This window comes from Megalobrama amblycephala, linkage group LG4, assembly GCF_018812025.1.
Source record: "Megalobrama amblycephala isolate DHTTF-2021 linkage group LG4, ASM1881202v1, whole genome shotgun sequence".
Taxonomy (NCBI): domain Eukaryota; kingdom Metazoa; phylum Chordata; class Actinopteri; order Cypriniformes; family Xenocyprididae; genus Megalobrama; species Megalobrama amblycephala.
In genome coordinates, this window is record NC_063047.1 from 45,721,792 (window position 1) to 45,746,970 (window position 25,179).

Consider the following 25,179-nt stretch of genomic DNA (forward strand, 5'->3'; position numbering starts at 1 on the left):
GCACTGTGTTTATTTATTATGCCATTAAACTTTTCAAATGAACACAAATAAAACCGGCTGTCAGCTGTCAGGGTGTGTGTTCCCTAGAATCAGGGAAATATTATTTAAAAGAATGAAAGGTCTAACAGGATGTATTAAAGTGTCAGAATCATGGCAATGGTGTTTAATTTAGGACTGTCCTGCCACAGGATACTGACAAGCTGTTATGATGTAGACTACACGACCCTAATAATGTGGCCCGCCAGAAGATGTCACTGTCGTGTGACACCTTAAAAGCAACGTCAGCTTCATGAAATACACTTACTTGTGAATTTTTCATTTGTTTATTGAACATTTCTGGGTGATATATTGTTAATGAAGATGATTTTGTTTTAAAATTAAAAATTGTCTTAATAACATCTTTGTTTTTATTCCTGCAACCAAAATGCATTAAGCCACAAAACACGCAGGAAAGCATGCAATGTCACTCCTCTAATTATATATATATATATTATATATATATATATATATATATATATATATATATATATATAATTAGTGCTGTCAAAATATTATTTGTGATTAATCGCATCCAAAATAACAGTTTGTTTCCATAATATATATGCGTGTACTGTGTATAATTATTATGTATATATAAATACACAAACATTCATGTATATATTTAAGAAATATTTGCATGTATTTAAAATAAGATTTGATTGTGATATTATTTAAAATGTTTTCTATTAATGCTACCACCCATCCTAATTTACACATTCAGGGGGTAAAAAGGGTACAAAAGCTGTCACAGGCGTTGATATCCCTTCAAAAATTACTAAAATGTACACTTTAGGTACTAATATGTACATTTAAGTTACAAATATGCACCCTTAAGGGGTAAATAAGGTAGTTGTACCTTTTGAAAGGGTACCATTCCAATGACAGCTTTTGTACCTTTTTTCTAAGAGGGATAAATTGTAGATTTTAAAAACTACTCTGTTGCAGACATATGCAAAATATTGTATCAAAGCGTAAATCAAATGTGAAAATTATCATTGAGAAAAACTGGGACTAAAAAACACCTCTGAAGAAAAAGTATTTCTCTTACAGGACTGGGAATTTGAAGCTGAACTGTGTTGATCATCATCTCATCATCTTTCTTTTGATCTTGGGGTGAAATGTAACCCTGTCATGGTTTCGTGAGATGCACATGACGGACGCGTGAAAACGTCAGAGCGGTCTGATTGTAAAGACTCACGTGACCGCTGTGAACCGAAGAGATTTTCAGGGATTCACGCGCTACTTAAGTCCAGCGGAACGCAACGCGTAGCCTACTTCACGCCATTCACAGCCCGTTTGTTAAAACGCAAAGTTAGGTTGTGTGACATAAGGAGGGGAGGTCTTGAATAAATCTCTACTTTGACGAAGCTCAACAGTGAAGCCGAACCTCTCTATAGAGTATAGCCACTGACTCTTGTTTTACAGACCGGAGCGCTGCATTGTTCAGAAGAATAGCCGTTATTTTTCCTCGGAGTTTAAAAAAATGGGAGCGATACGCTTCATACAGTGATATCAACCGAAAAGGTAATAGTTTACCGGGAGACTTCAGTTCTGAGAAGAATTTCAAGTCATCTTTCGGACTTCATTCAGGAAGAAAACACTTTTTTTCATCGGAGCGGACAAGTAAACGTTTATTTTTCCTGCATCGTTTGGCCACGACATCGCATCGCATAACTTAAATATACATCAAAGAACCGGATCTCATCCATAAAATACAATTTGACTAAATGTCAAGGTTATTATAGGAAATCCTAAATTGCCATTCAACTCAAACACGTCGTGTAGCCTATCAGTTGTTTAGTGTCTCTAATCTGAGATGCTTTTGTAGATTATTAAACTAACAAGCTCGTGGACGACTCTGGTATTGTGCTGTTGCGATACCATTTCTGGCGTTTCATGCTTTCACAGGATTATAGTTTGAATTAAAATCTCTGGATGGACGAAAACGACTATATCTCGTTCCTTGTGGATTACTGAGAGAGAAATACGCGTGGGAATCGAGACACCTGAGCCGGATACCTGTAACTTTTCTCTTTCTCTCTCTCTCTCGAAAGCTCTTCATCGTACATGAGATTGCGCTTTCGGTCTCTGGTTGACACGGTCTTTTTGATTTAACTCTTACTGATTTGGTATAATGGACGTGATAGCTCTAGATAAAGTTCACCAGCATCACAATCCAACAGATTCTCGCTGGGAATTCGTCGCTGGACTGTAGACGTCGGTCGGGAGATATTTTGGAGGAGCGCTGTTGTTTATCATCACAAACGGGATTTATTCGTGGAAACTACGATGTCCATTATACGCTCTTGGATGGAAACTCTGTTGCTGTATATGTTCATTACAGATGGTAAGTCACTCTTATTTTTATTGTTTAAACACCATACTTGCTTGATAATTCATGTTTGGGGGTTGTGAATGACTGCAGCGGATTTTAGCCTGTATATTTTGATGTTGGGCTGCAGTGGTTTTTATAAGTCTTAATTGGTAATTCAACACACATACACTAAAGCGCAGAGCTGAGATTAAGCCGATTTTTTGTGTTGTAAAAAAGGTTACGAATTATGGGAGTGGGGGGTCTGTTTAAGACTATAAACCCCCAAAAGTAGTCAAAACAAAATATGTGGTGGTGTGTGTCTTGAAAAGTGTACAGGGTATAATAAACATATATATACATACATATGTATATATATATACATATACATATATATATAGTCTAAGGCATATTCAACATTTCTGGGAAGCATGAAAGTTAAGTCACAAGTTTGCGTATTTTCTCAAAAAAGACGCATTAGTCGCCAGAAGAGGTAACCATAGCAACAATATGCACAAACATATCACAAGTATAGAAACATAAAACATTACATATAGAAATTCCTTTAAAAGTTGCATCAGTCTTTAATATAGTACTGTAAATCAGATGGTTTAAAATATCTGGCAGAACATCTGAATCTCTCTTTTTTTGAGCAATGGAAAGATTTTGCATGCGGGTGGGGAAAGTTTGGATTATTATATTTCCTAATTATCTGTTTCTTGTTTACAAGAAAGCAGTACTGTTCAAGTTCACTTCAGATTTGCTCTCTTTTGGTCCTCTGCAGTTTCAAATGAACATGATAAAATAATGACACTGTAAAGATGCTTATCAGATTGCCAGTCTGAATTCATATTACATTTATCTTTTATTTTATTTTTTGATCACAGCTGTGTCTCTCATTGTTTAATTTAAAGCATTGACTGGTTTGCGTCTCATCAAGATGAATCTAAATCATCGAAACACATCATTATAGGCTATTTTAGAGTCAAAACCGTTTGGTATGGCATTATAGTGTGACTCAGGTTATTATTGACAGTCATCAGTACAGAAGTGAAATTTCTTTGAAATATTCCTTTGAGGTTTGATCCCATCCCTTATTTTCCTTTCATGAAACCATAAGAACAAAGGCAACATCATTTGGGAGTCATCAAGGTCCTGAGGGTTCATAATGTGACTTGACTATTTGACAGAAGCTTGCATGTGAGGAACACCAGAAAGGGAGTTTCGTTTGTAGAAATGCTTTGATTTTTAAGTTATGAGTTATGCCGTGGGAACTGTTATTTGATTTAAATTTGATCAAAGTTTGGATTTCACTCTTCTTGAACGTATAGAAAGCCGGAGCGCTGGAAGGTCAGATGTGCTCAAAATGTCATGTGTCAGGCACTGTCCAATACAATTGCGCATGTTTTGACAACAATGCCACTCAGTCATGCGTTTCCATTTGTAATCCAGACAACCTTCATCTGCGGTTGATACTGATGTACTTGGGCAATAAATTGGGCCGGCACAAGTGTGTCTCCTCCGCTTCCAGTTACAGACGTGACAGACAGGAACCAGGCATTAAGATCAAGGAAAACATCAACAAACCTGAGACGTGCCGTGAGCTCTCTAGGAATGTCTTGTTTGTTAATCCGCAGTGTTGCACCTGTGCGGAAAGCCCTGGTTCGGTTTCAGAGCTGCTTCCTTGTGAAACCAAATCATCTGGAAAGAAATAGCTTTGTTTTGTACTCTTGTTTTATTTATTAGGCCTGGGATGTAGCATCGGTGGAGCTTCAGTACCTTGATTGTTAGACCCCCGTGCTTCTTCTTTATCCTTATGACAAATTTACCTGAAATTATTTTTGACAACACTTCTTGAATTCTGATTATAATATGACTCCTCTTTCATGGTCTTAAAGGGATGGTTCACCCAAAAAAAGTGATATTGTTCCAAACCTGTATGAGTTTCTTTTTTTTCTGTTAAACACAAAAGAAGATATTTTATGTATGTTTGTAACCAGACAATTGATGGCACCCATTGACTTCCACAGTATTTTTTTCCTACTGTGGAAGTCAATGGGTGACCTCAACTGTCTGGTTACCAACATTCTTTAAAATATCTTTTTTTGTGTTCAACAGAAGAAAGAAACTCATACAGGTTTGGAACTACTTGAGGGCGAGTAGCTAATGAGAAAATGTTCATTTTTGGGTGAACTATCCTTTTAAATGTTTTGGGAACAGAACAAAGAAAAAGGCTCCTGGTTGTGTCATTGTAAATGCTGCATTTGCAAAATTTATTCCGAACTTGTTTGACTTTCTTTCTTCTGCAAAACACTTTTTTCTCCCTGTTCATTGATAGTCAAAAATAGTTTTACATTAAATGTTGATAGCTACAACTTATTTCAAAGGTTCAAAGTTAACAGCTCTCAAGTTATGCTAAAATGGACTTCTAGGCCACAGCAGATGTATAAATCCTGATAGATTATTGCCAGTCATACTTTACATGGGAGTGTGTCTTTGAACAGATGTATAGACCTTATTTTCCTGAGAAACATGCGCGCCGCCATCTTTAGAATATTGTCTTTGAACTTACGTTTTTGCGGTAGCCCTGTATATTTCTATGGCATCGCTGTTGAAGAATAATTAGCTGGTGAAGTGGATTTACGTGTTGTAGAGTTAACAAAAGTTATCATGAGCATTGTAATGTTTAAAGCGGGTGTCTTAAGAAATGTCAGTAGAACGGGAAGATTTTAAAATGAGCAGTTCATTCACAAATACATAAGATCGCTGTGGAAATACAAGCCGGAAGTCAAAAGACAACGAGCGCAGCGCTGAAAAGGGGCGGGGCTACATAAGGTCTATATGTTTTAGAGACTCTCAGAGTGTTCATCTGTCCAGTTCCTTTTTAGTGGGTTTGAAAGATTGAGGGTATGTTTACGTGACAACAAAGTTTTTCCCTTCCGTTTTTCGCAAATGGATTGTCAAAACGTTCCCCGTTCACACAGATCCTCGAAAACGACTTAAAACACTGTATTATGCATGCCGGGCCAGTAGTTGGCGATGTCACTTTGTAAAGAAACACTACATGCCTGTAGACTGAACATGTAATACGCATGCATAAGATGTCACAAATTCACGTTTTTGTAGTTTACGCGGAGACTATAGAGGTATAATTTTCAAAAAATTACACTTTGAATCCCGTTTTCAAAAGTTTGCTTCTTCAGGCCCCCAAAATCGCCATTGTTGTGTAAATGAAAGGCGAAAACGCATCAAAAGTTTTCCATTTTTAGTTGAAAATGGTGTAGTGTAAACAGCCTCTGAGATGTGCAATAGGGCCATGTGTCCACCTTTTGACAGGTTTTGGCATGCCGCACCACTTAAACATTCCTTTAGGAATGCAAGGAGAGTGCCCGTTCGTTATTAATTGGCACTGCTTTTTTATCTACTGCTTCATATGAAGTCCTTGACAAACCTGACAGAATTTTCTCAGGTTCACCTGACACTAATGAGATTTCTTAATAGGATTTATGTTTGTGTGACATTTGTAAACTCAAGCAACCTTATTACCACTAGAATAAGGTTGGTTTGAACCTGAACAAACATCGAAAATTAATAAAAAGGTGAAAAGTTTTAAATTGAAGCAGGATGTTTTTGCAGAATATTAATTTTTTTCATTTCCGAGTAAAAGAACATTTCATTTCATCATCTCTTGGCACTATAATCTGTGGCACAGCATGTCAAATCATTGATTAATACAGTAATAGCATTAGTGGGCACCGACAGCGACACTACAAACGTTGTTCCTTGAGTTGCATTAAAAGACAGCTTTTGTGACGTGGTGGTTTCCACAGATATGGCATGATTGAAGACCTCCCGCGTTGGCCCTGAAGGAACTATGGCCTTTCTTCTGAGATCACGCAACTTGTTTACATTCACTGCACATTGCCCTTTAAAAGAAAGATCTGCTTCAATGGCAAGCACTGTGATCAACAACTGCACCAGGATGGCAACATCCTTTAAAATGTTCTTTTATTTCTTCAGAGGGTAGGCCTAATAGCATGAGATGGCTGTACTTTACCATCGTTAAAACATCCTCTTTGAGTTTGAAGTTGACCCTTTGTCATGCGAGATAAATTGCCTCTCCCCAGGCAATCCGCCTGACCCATCTGTCAACCAATCAGGGGAAAAGACACTGCTTGTATCCTCCAGACTCTTTAGTTGGGTACCTACTGTGTCCATTCATCACTTACATCCTTCATTGTCATCATATACAGTCATCACATAGCGATAGCTCTGCGAATCACGATCAGAAACATCTCCCAGACAGCAGGGATGAGGAAAAATCACAAATGGACAACATTTGCGCCATCCCTTTTCAGCGTGTTTTTTGGAACGGCTGGCTATATCGTGCTCTTGCTTTTAATAAGACTGCAGCTATGATTAAAGGGCTGACTCAGGAGACTGTAACCTGTATTTCCTGCTCTTGTTTCTGGCCCGTCATTGCATGCCTGCCAGCTGCACAGGATTAGTGTCTTGACAAAAGGAATGCTTATTAATAAGAAAATTGTCTGTAGCTGTAGGAAAATTAAGTAGAAGAGAGATGCATGTTTTGTTAGTCTGAAAAATCTCTGTGAGGCTATTAATTAGCTGACTAGGAGCATTTGCTAGGACAGAAACAAATAGATTAGCTGGGAAAATGCCTCTTGCCTCTTCGAGTAGAATTATCATTATCGCAAGCAACCCCTTTCAAAGGCTTAGCTGTGATGGTAGAAATGTGCCAACAGGAACAGATTTTGCTGTACCGCATATATACAGTAGATGTATTTGTGTGGCTATAAGTGGGCAGGGCTGATTTGCGTTATATATGTGTGAGAGCAGCAAAGCAATACGGAATAACTAGCCCCAAATAAGCCAAGAAGAGGAAGAACTTGTTATTAAAGCATGTTGTTAGGCACAGTGTGAAGCAGAGTTTAGTTTATAGTTGCTGTGCAAACTTACACACAGTCACAACCACATTAATACAGAGGTTTTTTTAATATTGTTTTTCACATAGTTAATTATTATATAATTTCAATATATTTATTATTAGGGCTTTTGATTTAACATGTTAATTAAATTAATTAATTGTTAAAAATTTTAACGCACTTGCCTATACCTATGAGGGGCATCTGACATTTCATACAGATATTTGATGACGAATATGATGCAGGACAAGAACTCACTATGCGATGAAGCCTATAGAATGCTGTCAGAATGTCCCTAAAATTCAAGATATTGGGCAAAAAATGCCCTTGAATGAGCTGTCATCTCATATTTAGATCATACGAGTTAAGCAATGTCACACAAGTAATGGAGTGCAATATAACACGAGTGCTGTTTTTGTCCCAAATATAACGAGTGCAAATGTGATAGCCTACTGATTTTATAGACAGTTCAGTTTTCTACAACAGTTCAGTAAATAAGAAGTTTAATATTGTTATTTTAGACACAATATTGTCTGTTTTGTTCAATTTTGCCAAAGAAACTACAAAGACAAAGCAGACCTGTTCGTCTCAGTGCAATGCACAGCAGTGTTTCATTTCTGAATCCGCGTTTTGAACGAACTGAGTGAAACCAATGATTCAGTGGACCATTCATAAAATACTTGTTGGACTTGAAATTGCGCTGCACAGACCGATGTATGACATTAAACCACAACAAGAGCGATTCAAAAGCAAACAGAGCCGTCTGGGGCCGTATTCACAAAACATCTTAAGGCTAAAAGTAGCTCCTAAATTGCAGATTTAGGAGAAACTCTTAAAAATAATGGGCGTGTCAGTCCTAATTTTGCTCTAAGAGTATTTCACAAAGCATTTTAGCACTAAAACTAGCTCCTAAATCTGTGAAATGTTAGGAGTAGTCAAGAGGACTCCTAAGTCACTAAGATCAAATCGCAAACAGTCCTAATCCACCCAAAGACACTGTACACCATTGAGGCAATAGCGATAGAGCCTTGGATGCTGAACCTTTTCTTCATAAATGCAAATACATTTTGATTTATAGATTTGAATCTACGATGAGATGCCAAAAATAAATCTTTAACAAATAAATAAATATTGTCTGATTACCTGTGGCAGTGGTTTTCATGAGTTCACACTTACAAATGATTGAATAGAGTAAAAAAAAAAAAAAAAAAAAAAAAAAATATATATATATATATATATATATATATATATATATATATATATATATATATATATATATATATATATATATATATATATATATATATATACATACATATATATAATTTTTTTTTTTTACTCTATTCAATCATTTGTAAGTGTGAACTCATGAAAACCACTGCCACAGGTAATCAGACAATATTTATTTATTAGTTAAAGATTTATTTATATATATATATATATATATATATATATATATATATATATATATATATATATATATATATATATATATATATATATATATATATATATATATATATATATATATATAATATATTATAATAAGCACATTTGGTGTGCTGTCCAAGGGGTTTGAGGGCTCCGAGCCTAGAATTTAGCCCAAACCCAGAGTTCTTCTCATATCCCCAGCCGAGAGTGAGGAGTGGGGTGGAGGAGGGATGCAGAAAACTGTTGAAGTAACTATAGGTGAGTCGGCTCTCGTCTGTGTATATACTCCTCTTCTTGAGCTGATTAGAAAGACCGTTTGAATGTGTTTCTCCTAAACTTTGTTTATAAAACATCATTTGTCGCTTGAATTCTGCATTCTCTTGAGATGAAGACATCCAAGAGGCGGACAATTAATTGTATATACTTTAATTAGTTTTAATTAGTGACACTTAGCCTACATTTTTAAAAACCTTTATTTGAATATGGCAACATTTTTATTAAAAATATTTATTTGAATATGGCAACATTTTTATTAAAATATTTATTTGAATAGGGCAACATTTGTATTTAAAATATTTATTTGAATAGGGCAACATTTGTATTTAAAATATTTATTTGAATAGGGCAACATTTGTATTTTAAAACCTTTATTTTAATATGGAAAGTGACACCTCATTCTACAATATTTCTATGATCAAATCGCTGACTCCTCCCCCATCAGCCAATCACTGTGTCTATACTCCATAGCAACGAAGTCAACCCCACCCTTACTCTTAGCTTAAGACTTCAGTCTATTCCTTAGTAAAAGTTTGTCTCAGCAGCTTTGTGAATAGGTTTTAAGAGAAAACTCTTAGCTAAGAACTTTTACTGCTATTTAGGAGAACTCTTAGTGGTAAGATAAAATGTTTTGTGAATACGGCCCCTGATCTCTACTTTGATATACACTGATCATTCCGTTTAGTGCCCGTTTCAAGGCCAACAAGCCTGAAGAGAACCATTTACCATCAGCCGTTTGAATGAATCGAATGAATGGATGAATGAACGACTTAATCGTTAAGACATTTACCGCCACCTACTGGCAGTTTTAGTTTCTTATTCAGAGTCTAATTTTATTTAAAAATTAATTTCATATTTCCATATTTATTAAAAAAAAATTAAAATAAAGGTATAGTTCACCCAAAAATGAAGTTTCAGTGATCATTTACTTAACCTCATGGTCCAAAAGTTCATGTGTAATAAATTCTATGTTGACTCAACTAAAATATTTCTTTCTGAAGCTACTTTTCTGATACTTTACACAATAATCACTTAAAATTATCTTTTGGGGTTAATTTCTCAGCCAAAATTGATGTGTGATTAAATTGTGATTTAATTAGATTAATTAATCGCCACATCATGTAATTAATTAGATTTAATACATTTAATCGTTTGACAGCCCTATTTATTAAATAACAATTTTTTTTTACATTTATGTGATTTTTCTTTTTTTTTTAAATACTCATTTTCAGACTGCTGAACCTTTTACATGCACACACAGACACAAATAAATGTGTGTGTATATATATATATATATATATATATATATATATATATATATATATATATATATATATATATGAAAAAGTCTCTTATGCTCAACAAGGATGCATTTATTTGATCAAAAATAAAGTAAAATTATCATATTGCTAAATAATATTACAGTTTAAAAGACCAGTTTCTATTTGAATATATTTTGAAATAATTTATTCCTGTGATGACAAAGCTGAATTTTCAGCATCATTACACCAGTCATCAGTGTCCCATGATCAGGATGCTTTTATTAATAGAAAGTTCAAAAGAAAAGCATTTATTTGAAAAATAATTATTTTTGTAACAAACATTTATTTACTGTCACTTTTTTATCAATGTATTGTGTATATGGATTAGGCACAGATTTTATACATAAAAAGGCACATATACATTATGCATAAAAATCCGTGATTTTGATCATAGTGCACACATGTACATCAGAAAACACAGATGGTATGCAGAGCTTATTTTTCAGGTCAGTGGCTGAACATATTTTTTTTTTTTTTTTTTTTTTTTTACATTATTTACTAAACTAATACTGTTAAATACCTAAGAAATATCAGGTTGTCAACATTGTAAATAGCATTGTGAAGTCCAAACATTGTCAGTGTCCACTGGACATTTTGCCTCTACATGGGAGACTGTGATCTGTGATCACTGCAGTGGAAGCTGAAGAAATATGGCCAGATTTTTGCCCTCCAGCATTTCTTGGCTCCTCACGTGGTCCCGTTTGCCTCCCTCCCTTCCTTTCTTCCTCCATATCCGCTGCCGCTTCTCTCCCTCCCTCCATATCTCATGTGCGACAAATCTGCAGAAGTCGCTTTTACTCCCAGTGCCCAGGCCAACTAGATGTCCCTTCAGCCTTTAGGCTTTGCTTACTTTCTTTTTTTCCCCTTACTTCAGTTGTGATATTTCTTGCTCCTTCTGCACTGCAGGCCTCCATTTGGCATGAGGATTTCACAACCCAAAGCAAGCCCAGTTAGAATGATTAGACTGGCAAATTGGTTGGGTCTGCAGTCCAGATATTTAAATCAGCAGACTCAGGCTGAAGTGGGCGGTAAAGCCACTGTCTGGTCTGCATCGTCATTACATTTCCTAATTGAGCGACACCTGTGGCAGGAGAGGTGATGATGGCGACGAGGGCTGACGGGGTCAGTGTAGTCTCAGCGTGACTCATTAGTCTTTCTGCTGGGCTCTTGTGCTGCTGCTTGGCTGCTTTTAAAAGTCCTCAAGCTTACACCAGTGACAGTAGCACAGTAACCTCAAACTGTGAGTGCAGAGCCACACTGAGGGGGAAATGTGTGGGTTGACTGAATGACTGTGTCACTGAGTAATATTATGCAACAGTGGTAATAAAGTATTAAACGGGGGCATAATCTACACTTTTGTAGGCCAAAAGTATGCCACATTCGTATGTGCCTGCTTAACATTGTTTTAAAACCATAGCATTAATACTGATTTTGACCTCCCATTGCTACTAAAACAGCTTTTACTGTAGGGCTGCTCAGTACTGGAAAAAAACAGTAACACTTTAAAATAATGTTTTATTTGTTAACATTAATGTATTAACCAACATGGACTAACAATGAGCAATACATTTGTTACAGTATTTATTAATCTTTGTTAATGTTAGTTAATATTTAAATACAGTTGTTCATGGTTTGTTCATGTTAGTTGCATTAAGTGCTTCCGTGTTCTACGTCAGAACGGCGACTCATTATAGACCAATTTGGTGTTTGCAAACAGCGATGACGTTTTTTATGGGCGGAGCCTACCTGGTTGCAGAAAATGACAGTTGAGCAGTAGCAGTCTATGGAAGCCACGAAATAAAAGAATAAAAAAAAGTTAATTTCGAGTTTATATCTCACAATTCTGACTTTTATTTCTCACAAACCTGAGTTTATATCTCACATTTCTTACAAAGAAAAACAGAATTGTGAGATATGCTCGTTATCCTGTAACTCGTTATACTCGTTTTCTGAATTGCAATTTATCCCGCAATTCTGACTTTTTTCCCCTCAGAATTGTGAAATAAACTCACAATTGCGAGTTATAATGGCCGAACTGGGAGTCATAAACACGCAAATGCAAGAAAAAAAGTCAGAATTGTGAAATAAAAATTTTATAGACTATGTTTAAAAGTTATCTATGTAAAATGTTATAGGTTTAAATATTATTTCATACTGTAACTGCTATGTATGTATGTCCTCTGAACTGCATATGTGAATATTGTAATAATATGTAGACTTACTGTTTACATCAAATTCCTGCTTTAATAGTAGACTAATCCTTGCAGGTGTCATCAGTGCAGTCTGTGAAACGTCTCCATTTAGCTTCAAAGGACGTTTTCAACGATGGTTTTCTTTAAAAATGAAGACTATATTTTTTTGCATTCCGATTCCAACATCCAGAGGCACAACAAAACGTTTTTCTCTTATTCTGTGGATTTTGAACATTTTCCTCCAATTGCTACCGCTATTTTTCTGCAACCACTATGCGCGCGCAGCTGCAAGTGACGTAATTGTGACGTCTGCTCTAAAGAGGTCTATTGGCCGGCTCATGCGTCAGCATCACACGCACAGTTCCGGCCAATACTGAGCTGGCGTTCTGACGTAGAACCTGGAAGCGCTCAATGTAAATACCTTAGGTGAATGACACCGAAGAAAAGAAACTATTGAATAAAGTTATTTTTGTTTTGTTTTTGCGCGCAAGAAGTATTCTTGTCGCTTCGTGAAATTAAGGTTGAATCGTTGTAGTCACGTGGACTTTTAACAATGCCTTAAGTACCTTTTCTGGGCCTTGAAAGTGGTAATTAAATTTCTGTCTATGGAGGAGTCAGCAAACTTTCGGATTCCAACAAAATTATCTTAATTTGTGTTCCGAAGATGAATGAAGGTCTTACGGGTTTGGAACAACATGAGGGTGAGAAATTAATGACTTTAACTAATGTTATCAAATACAAACTAAAGCTTCACCTGATGACTTGAATAGTTCAATTTAGTAAGAATTCATTCATGCTAGAATGATTAGGATTTTGTTGGGGAGTGCATCTGCATAGAAAAAAGAGCCAAAAGATTACTTTTTATCCTGAAGACTGTTTAAATTGCGGAATCCTTTTAGGGCTGAATGAAAAACTTTTATAAATGTGGTATTCATGATTAGATTTACTCTTTACAAGATCCAACTCAAACCATAAAGTGAGCAGAAAAAAATATTTCCACTTGAGTTTTTATAGCCCACATTCACACTGTTTTTGACTAATTCAATATGACTATAAAATAACAAATATTTTATTATTATTAAACAAATTAAACATAATTGTAATAAAATTATTGTTCTGTAAAAAAACAAGTTATTATATTTTACTGGAAAATTACAATATCAATACAGTGCCCTCCACAAATATTGGCACCCTTAGTAAATATGAGCAAGGGTGGATGTGAAAATAAATCTGCATTGTTTATCCTTTTGATCTTTCATTCAAAAAAATTCACAAAATTCTAACCTTTCATTTAAGTAAAACAATTGAAAGTGGGGGGAAACTCACATTATGAAATAAATGTTTTTCTCTAGTTCACGTTGGCCACAATTATTGGCACCCAATTATTGCAATCTCCCTTTCCCAAGATAACAGCTCTGAGTCTTCTTCTATAATGCCTGATGAGTTTGGAGAACACCTGACAATAGATCAGAGACCATTCCTTCATGCAGAATCTCTCCAGATCCTTCAGATTCCCAGCTCCATGTTGGTGCTTCTTCTCTTTAGTTCACTCCACTCATTTTCTTTAGGGTTCAGGTCAGGGGACTGGGATGGTCATGGCAGAAGCTTCATTTTGTGCTCAGTGACACATTTTTGTGTTGGTTTTGATGTTTGTTTTGGATCATTGTCCTGATGGAAGATCCAACCACGGCCCATTATAAGATTTCTAGCAGAAGCAATCAGGATTTGTTTTTTTTATCTGTTGGTATTTGATATAATCCATGATGTCATGTATCTGAACAAGATGTCCAGGACCTCCATCAGAAAAATAGGCCCACAACATTAAAGATCCAGCAGTATATTTAACCGTGGACATGGGTACTTTTTATCCATGTGTGCACCAAACCCATCTGGTGGGTTTGCTGCCAAAAAGCTCTTTTTTTTTAGTTTTATCTGACCATAGAAACCGGTCCTGTTTGAAGTTCCAGTCTTGTCTGACAGCTGAATATTCTGGAGATTGTTTCTGGATGAACGAGGAGATAAGTTGAGACTCAAGACTCAACTTATCTCTGCAATTCTCCAGCTGTGATCCTTGGAGAGTCTTTGGCCACTCAAACCTTCCTCCTCACCGCGCGTTAGGATGATTTAGACACACGTCCTCTTCTAGGCAGATTTGTAACATCTTTAGTTGATTGGAACTTCTTAATTATTGCCCTGATGGTGGAAATGTGTATTTCAATGTGTTAGCTTTTTTCTTATAGCCATTTTCTATTTTGTGAACCTCAACAATCTTTTGCTGCACATCAGAACTATATTCTTTGGTTTTACTCATTTTGATGAATGATTATGGGAATTTGGCCTTTTGTGTTTCCTCATGTTTATACTCCTGTGGAACAGGAAGTGATGGCTGGACAATTTCATGCTCCTAGTCACCCTGGTGTGCTAAAAAATGTAAATATGAATGGGAATATACCTCATAGATATTTTACTCATAAGAATTTCTAGGGGTGCCAATAATTGTGGCCAATGTGTATTGGAGAAAATCATTTATTTCATAATGTGAGTTTCCCCCCACTTTCAGTTGTTTTACTTTAATGAAAGGTTAGAATTTTGTGAATTTTTGGCATGAAAGATCAAAAGGATAAACAATGCAGATTTATTTTCACAGCCGCCTTTGCACATATTTAATAAAGTTGCCAATATTTGTGGAGGGCACTGTATTTACATCTTAATTTCTTCATTTTCAAATGGTATACCATCAAGATTTTATTTTGACAGGTTGCCATTAAAGGAACTATATGTTCATTTACACACGTGCAGCTCACAGTGTCTCAGATCAGCTTGATTCAATGTACCAAGACATTCTGAAACGCTGAAACACTGTCATGATATATTTATTTTTTTTCTTCACTATATTGTTCAGCCTTATTTCACTCTTCTAGAAAGAGTTTCCTCTAGTTGGAACATGGCTGTGGGGATTTGGCCCCATTCAGCATCAGTAAGGTTAGATGCTGATGTTGGGCGATGGGGTAATTCATCCCAAAGGTGTGCAGGTCAGTGAAGTTCTTCCACACCATTCTCAGTAAATCTTTCTTTATAGACCTTGCTTTGTGCACTGTGGCATTGTTGGCAGGTTGTAACAAAAGGCTTATAGCACATTCTACTAGTCCAAGCAGTACGTCGCCTAAATAGTATGTTCGACCACAGGATTTCATAAAGTTGGTGAAAAATACCTGGATGACCTACTACTTGGATCTACTGCCAACATAGTGGATCTAATCTGTCCATATTGTATTCATAATACACACGTGCATACTTGCAGAATGTACTTTATTAAAGGTGCAGTATGTAATATTGACAGCTAGTGGTTGAAATAGGTACTGCAGTCCAAATTCAAAATATTGGAGAGAGTTGTTTCCCCCGCCCCCTCCTCAGACTCCTCGCTCACTCGGGTTACCATATTGAGAACAAGCAACAGGAATGAGCGCAGTTGACAATGGAAGGCAATAATTAGACAAAGGAACGATATAATTGAAATCACTTTTAGATTGATATTTTTTCCACCTGTTGATTGATGAAAACATTGACAGCCAAACAGAATCCACCTAACCTTAAAGAGCTTGAGCATTTAAAGTGGCAGACGACATAATTGGACTTATAAAAGACAAAGTTTGTGCCTTGGTGTAGATGCTATACAGTTATCATACAAGCTCTCTGTCTGCCTCCCTACATTTGTATTTTGAGTGTGATTCATTGGCCAAAAAAGAGAAAAAACAAAATAACCAAGAGTTAAAGATGAATTTGTCTGATTACATTATTTATTTATCTATTTTAATCTCTATATACATTGCGATTTATATTGTTATCGTGAAATCTTTTGGCCACAAAAATTGTTTAGTTATAAATCTGATATTGTGACAGCCCTAGCAATGTTGTTTTAAAGGCGTTGACATGGCTGGTAATGCTAATTTTCTCATGGATGTGACATCTTAAGCTTAGACTCTTTTTCTGAGTGACCCAATTTAATGTTCTGGACTGAGGAAGGAGCTTTGCATTGTGAATTTATTTGAGTTTATTCAGGAGCAGGGAAATACTTCCACGATGTGTCGCCTTTAAAGTAAGAGAGTATTTATATTGCTAGGCTTAAACTAAAAGTGTGCTGTACTTTTTATTTTTATTTATTTTTTTGGCCTCGACAGGTTGATTGAGTTGAGAGAATGGGCTATTATTCCCTTCAGGCCCTGGGGGGAGCTAAAACTGAGGAATGAATAAAGTTTACTGACCATTTTATATAGAGCTTTATAAGACATTATAAGCTGTTCACAGGACATGCAGTTGCACAATACAGCCGGATCCTTCCACGACTGCATCTTTACTCCTGAAAAACCTGATAGAGATCTGAATTAAAGATTACAAGCACAGCACAGTCAGCATGTGATCGTGCACAAGCTTTGTTCATTAAGGCAATAAGCTCTTTTTCCTTCAGTTTTCTTTATGTAACTCTTATTTATTAGGTTCCCTCACAGGTTCAGCATGTACTCCCTCATCGCAACAAAAGGATGACACTTCTGTTTATGACAACCAACGTGTTTTCGTCAATCCGTAATCGTGGACGAGATGACTACCCAGTACTCTTTAAATAGCTTGCAGACTTTTTCCAATCTGCTCGTCACATCACCTCAGAAATATCCCTCCTGAGTCAGTTTGAAGTTGACTATGAAGTTCCCTATATTCTGACAAGAATAGTCATAGTTGCTGGCAACATGCCATCTCTTGTAGCCATCATTCTGGGTAGATGATGAGGACATTCAAAGTCTTAACTATGAGAAAGAGGGATCTACTGTCTGTAGATCTGATCACAGTATCTTTGTACCTGCAGAAGTCACTGAAAATCAACAATATTCAAAGTGGTGTCAGTTATTATGATATAAAAAGCTTTAAATCTATTTCACAATACAGTATTTTTGTGTCTAGAGGAGTAATGGAGCCATCAAACCTGTCTGTGCTCATTCTGTCGCTGACTTTATTCATTGTTTTGGAGACAGTAGAACCTGCTTCTAAGTACAATGGTGTTAGTCTTCCCTAGAGACCTCAGTGGTGCCTCAACATGGTTCTCATCTCTGTGATGGTCATGTAAAAGTGTGACCCTGCTGTTTTTGCCACCTCCCAAAAAGATGTAGAACATGTTTGCTCCTGATACACCTCTCCAGTTGGCTTGTACCGCAAAGCTAGCACTGCGGCTGGGATTTTCTTCAGTTTCAGCCATCATATGTTGAAGTGTTAGAGTGTCACTGACAGCCGTATGTTTCTTTCTGTCCTTCCAAGCTCTGCCAGAAAGCCTGGCAGAAACTACCAGTCTGCTGTAGGCACTGAGATCAGTGAATCATATTCATATCGTATTCATATTACTTTGATGTGATGTCTGGCAAGACCTGGCACATGCTGACATGTTCATGAATGGCAACCAGGTATTCAGTCTTGATTGTTCATTAACAACAGTGTAATCAACCCAAACATTTTGTCATTTACTTTTACGCCGTTCCAAACCTGTATGACTTTTTCAACAGTTTTTGTTCATACAGTGATGGTCTAACACATGGTAGCAACATGTTAGCAATGTGCTAAAGCATGCTTCTAGAAACATGCTAAAAATGTTAGCAAGATACTAGCAACTTCTAGAAACACAATAAAATATAACAATGTGTGAAAACAAGCTAGCAACTCTTATGTCTGTGTTGTATACAGATTGCATAGCTTTAAAACCTTCAAGCTTTTAAACTACTGGCTAGGCTTTTTCAAATCAACATTAAAGTTTGTATTGGTAAACTTTTTTTTAAATTTAGTTTACTCTTATGTCGTTCCAAACCTTTATGACTTTATTTCAACTGTTTTTGTCCACACAATGACTTTCACTGTATGGAGAGAAAAAAAAGTAGCTTATTTTGTGTTCCACGTAAGAATGCAAGTCATAAAGGTTTTGTATGATATGAAGATGAGTAAATGTTCAGTTTTGTGTGAATTGTTCTTGTAAGTTAAAGTTACAGGTGTGTACTTTCTTTGTTTCTCCTTTACCAGTTTACCAGTTTTGAGCAAACCAACAATGAAAGACTGAAGTATTGCAAGACTCAACTAGAGCTGCACGATTTTGGATAAACTGAGAATCAAGAATTATTATTTTTTTATTATTATTTTTAACAAACAACTAAATAAAATAACGTAATTTACTTGAGGTTGTGAAAAAATGTTAATTGCTTCAGTCTATTTAAAATGTTTAATTAATCTGAATTGGTGATGGAACAGTTCAGATTACTCACGGCTCGGTTTGTATCATGGTTTTAGGGTCGCAGTTTTGGTAAGGTTCGGTATGTGCTACGTTCAGTAAAAAAATAGGACAATTGTCAAATAAAGATAAAGAAAATAAAAACATAATCTAACTACAAGAAACGGCACAAATAAATACATGAGAGTTAAGATGCAAATAAAATAAACAATGCATTACAGGTTTTTCAGCTATCTAACAGTAGCTTTCATTTACAGAAATTGAATAAAGTAATCAAATATAAAATAACACTGCATATAAACTTATTTGAATAATTAAATAAAGATTAAACATTATTGAAGTTACAAAAGCTATTCAGTCAAGAGTGATTTCATCGTCTTTTGTCATTTGATTAACATTAAAAACACAGTGAAGGAATATTAGACCGCTGTCCCTTTAAGACATCATTCAAAGATCCAGTACACTGATACTGTACACATGTCTTTCTCGTTTTTCTCTTAAGACATAACCTACTATGTTTGTTCGGATACTCACTAAGATGGCCATGTTGACATCATTTTTGTTTGAATTTGTCCGTTTAGGTGCAAGACTTAAAAGAGAATTTGCGCGAGAGCATTTGGGCGCTGTGATGCGGCTCTCCGTGTGCACGCTTCGGATGAGAACACCCACAAATCTCACAGCGTACACAAGTTCTCTTTCGTGTCTTATGGATGAATGTTTAAATTGGAAAGGTTTAAATGAGTTTAGTTTAAACACAGATGGCAACGTGAGACGTTCAGGTCTCACCTGCGCTCGCACACTATCAACACCCGGGTGATGACCATAAATGACTGGTCATAGAGCGTTCGGCACATCATTGAACATTTGTTTACAAAGAGTGACTGTTTTGTCCATGTTCTTTTGATCATTGCTGTTATAACGTATTGGGAAACCAGAATGAATATCCATCGACTGAAACATATACATTAGCGCAATCCGCCTGTCTGTTTTACACGTTGTTGTTTTCAACAAACTGTATTATAGATGCGTCGTCAGATTTGGGATGAACCGCGGTGCAAGCGCGTGCCGAACCGAATTTATTTATTTATTTATTTATTTTTTACAGAGAACGGTTTCACCCCTATTCTGAATGAATTATTAAAAACTAACAAAAAAATTGTTTGAATGAATGATTCAATGACTCGCTCATAAATACTTAACTTGTTTCATTATGAATCAGCATTTTTGAATGAATCTCTTGAACGAATGATTCAATGACAAATACATTTTTAACAGTGACTTGTCGCCACCTGGTGACGTAACGATGTAATCGATACAGTCATTATTTGAAGCGTCAAGTTACTTTCAAAAAGTGATTTGCTCTAATTTGATTGTTTCCATATCATCAGTTTATATCCAAACTATAAACTTTTATCCCAGTACTTCTGTGATTTAATATGAATATTTGTAACAGAAATAAAGATACTGTGTGGTTGAAAATACTGTTTGTGAAGCTGTTTCATACCTATACATGACAACTGCTCTCTCTGGCTCAGCAGCGCCAACGCAGATTTGAATGTTCCGCTGTGAATTTGTCAAGTTTAATAGACACAGGCAAATCATTTTGTCATGTAGGAATGAAATTGCATGGGTGTTTGAATCGAGATCATGATCTTTTAACAATTAATTGTGCAGATCTAGACTCAATGCAATTCTGTTTGGTGTCTCTAATGTTGTAGAAATGACACACTTCATCTTTAACCTTCAGATTGTCAGAGATTTTGTCATTTTCTGTATTAACTAATAACTTGTTGCTTGCAGTGTTACAATACCCAGTAGGGAGTTCAGGAGAAGTCAGGAGAATACCTTGCAGGAAAAATAGCTTTCCGGGCATTATAAGCCATTTTTATTGTTGACTAAAGACGTGGCACCGGTGAGATTGTGACACCTCCTCTGGTAGAAACGGATTAACCCAAGACAAGAATGTTGCAGGATGAGGGATGAGAGCACCAAATCCCTGAAATAAGCACTGGGACCCCTGGGAAATCAAACTCTATAGCGAGCGAGAGAGCAACATGCGTACAACTCCGAAACGCACTGCATCACACATCATGCCCTTTATATTTCATGTTCCCAATTGATGTCAAAACACAGAATCCTCTCAAAGCGTACTGTCTCAAGCAAACACACATGCACACACTACGCCCATTTATCTTTCTGTTTTCTCTAATGCACACAAAACAGTCGTGGACTAGAAGTACTTCTCACTGACTTAAAAGATGTTTAGTAAAGTTTTTAAATGTATTTTTGATCGTGTGATACTTCTACTGAAATCTAGTGAAATGAAGTAGCTGTTGGCTGATTCAGTTTTTTTTTTTTTTTACAATTTAATGACAGTAAGTATGATTTAAAAATTAAAAAAATAAAAAATAAAACTTGATATATGTAGATGCAGCATCAACCAAAATAAGTTTTCCAGTCCCATTGTCTAAATATGCTTATCACATGCAAACAAAAGTGTCCAATATATATATATATATAATATTACGATGTTATGTTGAACTATGTCTTTCTCCACTGACATTCTAAGTTGTTCAAAGCATTTCTAAGGATACTGATTAGACTCTGACTCACGAACGGGAACATGATTTGTGTAACAAGCAAAAAGTTAATTAAATTATTTACAGTTATGTGTCCGATGTTGTAAAAAGCAATACCATTGTGGAGCGTGACAGGAAAAACTCTGCAGCCCGTCTGTCATTTTGACAGATTATGTAGCTTGTATGCAAGCTTGTTGTAATTCCTACCCCTCTCCAGTAGGTGGCGAGTGCGCTCCAGTGTGGCAGCAGAGCGCGAGTTCAGTCTCCAGAACAAAATGAAAACGATGTGCTTGATTACACACAGACGAGCACCCAGTTTAAGTCAATTTTATAATAATAAATTTACTTATGCATGCTTACTTAATTAAGTTTTGTTATTTTGCTTGCTGACTAAGTTTATTGTCAACGAATGGCTTTTCTGAGGTATATGTTACGTGACATTGTTTGCAACACTGACTGACGTGATACAGATTTCGGTAAGCTATTGTTTCTTTCAACATATTTTTTGATTTTCATTCATGTTTATTTTGAGGAAAGGATGATCGCATTCACTCACAATCCGTTAAAAGTGTTCACGATGAAAACTGAGAAGAGACGCAGTTTTTAACTTTCTTTTCAGAATATAAATAAATGCATAGCTATTCCTATTTGCTTATCCTGTAAGTTCGTGAATACAAATGAAAATGTGGACGAAATCAGAAGCTATTAAATGTCTTTTTAAAATATAAAAATTCAAATGACAGGTAATTATTGATTATGATGAATTTTTTTACGATCCTGTCCATCAAAATGACGACGAAACGCAAGTCTAACGCAACCTCTGACATATATACACCAAGCGGCAACCTCCCTCTTTCTCTCGTGAAGCCAATACGGAAGTAACTTAAACTGCGATTCATCGACTGGCCGCTAGGGACAGGCTCCAAAAGAGAGCATAATCTCATAGAGTCCCATGTTAAATTGGCCAAGTTTATAGCAGAAAAAAACATGTTTACAAGTTGGTTCAAATTGTGGTTTTGGTCTATACTGCTATTTTTGCCCTTCATGACAACTCTGAGGGGGGTGAATTTTTTTATAACTTATCCGTTTAAATTATATTAAGCCTTAAAGTTCTGCATAATTAAGTCACTTGAGTGACAGGTAGATTGCGCTGCTGTCTGTGAGCCGTCATGTTACCTCAGCTGCCGCTGAATTTGGCATCTCAGCCGTATTTGTGCTCGATTATTTTATACAATGATAAAATATGGCTTGCTGCATAATATTCGAGACTGATGTGTGTCTGTGTAGATGTGCATGCATGGGGAAGAGACACAGAACACACGTTGTTGGATCGTGGCATTGGCTGAAAGTTTTGATTGTGAGATTTACTATAATGACAATGGCGGGAGGATATCAAAATCCGACAGCACTGCTTGGATATTATAACTAAAACTGCTGCACTATTTTGAAAAAAAATATACTTTGGACACAGGCTCATTTGTTTGTTGGATGCGATCGTATACAGTTTTACAACATAAACGCTGCTTAGATTGCATCCTTTCTTGAAGAACGATGACAGAGAGCAGATCATTCAGAAGAAATGTGACATGTTTTTTTGTTTTGCAATGGACACTCATATTTTACCCAAGTGCCATTGGATTCATCTCGCGATCTCTATTTCATTATAAAGGTATGAAGTCCCATTTGATTTTCCATGTTGTTATTTGCACAACCAACACTACTGGTGTTGGAGGATCTATATCTTAAAAAACACCGTAGATTGACAGTAAACCTTTAGAACGTTCTGATGATAAAACTTGTCTTCATTAATATTTTAGATCGTATCTAAGATGGATAGATAGCTCCTTTGCTGCTAACATGGTCACGTCGAGCTAGGTGGGCGTGGTTTCAGCAACCAATCATATCAGCTCAAACCACCTCCCCGCCTCTTTGCCCATTTTCAGTTATCCGGGAGTGACGTGCGGTGACGCGCAGCTAAGATGGCCGCGGCCTCATTTTCGCTTCAAAACTGCTGTTCAGAACTCTATGGGTGACGTCACGGACACTACGTCCATATTTTTTTACAGTCTATGATATACACACACAACCAAACGCTTCAGACCCCACCACCGCAACATCGGCGGTTGTTGGTGATTTAGCCACCGTCACAGCCCTACCACATATACTAAATGAAGCAAGGGTGTAGAGTTACATTCAAGCTATTTTAAGTCACGAAGAAATTTTTTTCACAGGAATTTTTTTTTAAAAATATGTCATTTTGATTATTAAAGGTGAGTTAAAAGGAATAAAATTACTACTGCTAAACTCTGTCTCCTGTTTGTGCACCACATGGAGTTGCTGCCTATGTTGAGCGTCTATGTTTCCAAATATGTCACTTATAAGGTTACATCTCTATTACAATAGTGGCTAGTAGGCAGAAAGCAGTAGGCAGAAATCTCACTATGTTTTGGAACTCATTGTCTGCCCACAGGCATTTACCTTTTGTTTATGTATTCATGCTTTTTGGTTCCAAGGGCAAAAAATCTATAACGATTAAAAAATTCTCTGAAGCACCACAATTCTAGTATGAGTCAAAATGAGATTTGTATAATGGTCTGTGAAATGTTTAAGGAGCCTGTGATGAACAAAGCGAAAATTACATCTCCAGGTTATTTCTCCCTACAAGCCACTTCAGATGTGGCTAATGACTCAGGAAACATTACTGCATGGATTAAGTTGAGCTTGACAGTTCTGGCTCAAGGGCTTTGTTTTACTTTGTCTATTTTTAGGTTGTGTTTTATGTATTGTAAGAAGATTATTTGAAACATGGACAGGCTTACTACACAAAAAAAAAAAAATTGGTTTACTCTGGCCATGTAAACATTAAGTGTGTGTCCGAATACATTAAAGGGTTAGTTCACCCAAAAATGAAAATAATGTCATTTATTACTCACCCTCATGTCGTTCCACACCCGTAAGACCTTCGTTAATCTTCGGAACACAAAGATATTTAGTTGAAATCCGATGGCTCAGTGAGGCCTGCATAGCCAGCAATGACACTTCCTCTCTCAAGATCCATTAATGTGCTAAAAATATATTTAAATAAGTTCATGTGAGTACAGTGGTTCTATCTTAATATTATAAAGCGACAAGAATATTTTTGGTGTGCCAAAAAAACAAAATAACGACTTATAAAATGGCTCATTTCAAAACAATGCTTCATGAAGCTTCGGAGCGTTATGAATCAGTGTATCGAATCACGATTCGGATCGCGTGTCAAACCGCCAAACTGTTGAAATCACGTGACTTTGGCGCTCTGAAACGCTGATTCGACTCAAAAGATTCACAACACTCCGAAGCTTTATGAAGCATTGTTTTGAAAACGGCCATCACTATATAAGTTGTTATAAGTTCTTTTGGCGCACCAAAAATATTCTCGTCGCTTTATAATATTAATATTGAATCACTGTACTCACATGAACTGATTTAAATATGTTTTTAGTACATTAATGGATATTGAGAGAGGAAAGTCATTGCTGGCTATGCAGGCCTCACTGAGCCATTGGATTTCAACAAAAATATCTTCATTTGTGTTCTGAAGATTAACAAAGGTCTTACAGGTGTGGAATGGCATGAGGGTGAATAATAAATGACAGAATTTTTGTGTAAACCATTTTTTGGTGAACTAACCCTTTTATGCATTTATATTTGATCATAAAAATAATGTGTATGAAGAAGAAAAAAAGGAGAGTGATGCTACCAACATGGCCTTGCCCAAATCACTTTATTTTCCTTTTATCTCAGTGTGATCTTATAACTGTTCCTATGTTTTTCTTACGTGTACCACA

General features: G+C 36.2%; 1 protein-coding gene across 1 annotated transcript in view; it reads left to right on the top strand.

The window, feature by feature from the left end:
* Positions 1–1,235: 1,235 nt before the first annotated feature.
* The window catches only part of tmem132e (transmembrane protein 132E), a 415,507-nt gene continuing 391,563 nt past the window's right edge, over positions 1,236–25,179 (top strand). Inside the window, exon 1 of the mRNA XM_048189579.1 lies at positions 1,236–2,386. Within this exon, the coding sequence (XP_048045536.1) occupies positions 2,329–2,386 (58 nt within the window). The 5' untranslated portion in view covers positions 1,236–2,328. The remainder of the gene's footprint in view (positions 2,387–25,179) is intronic.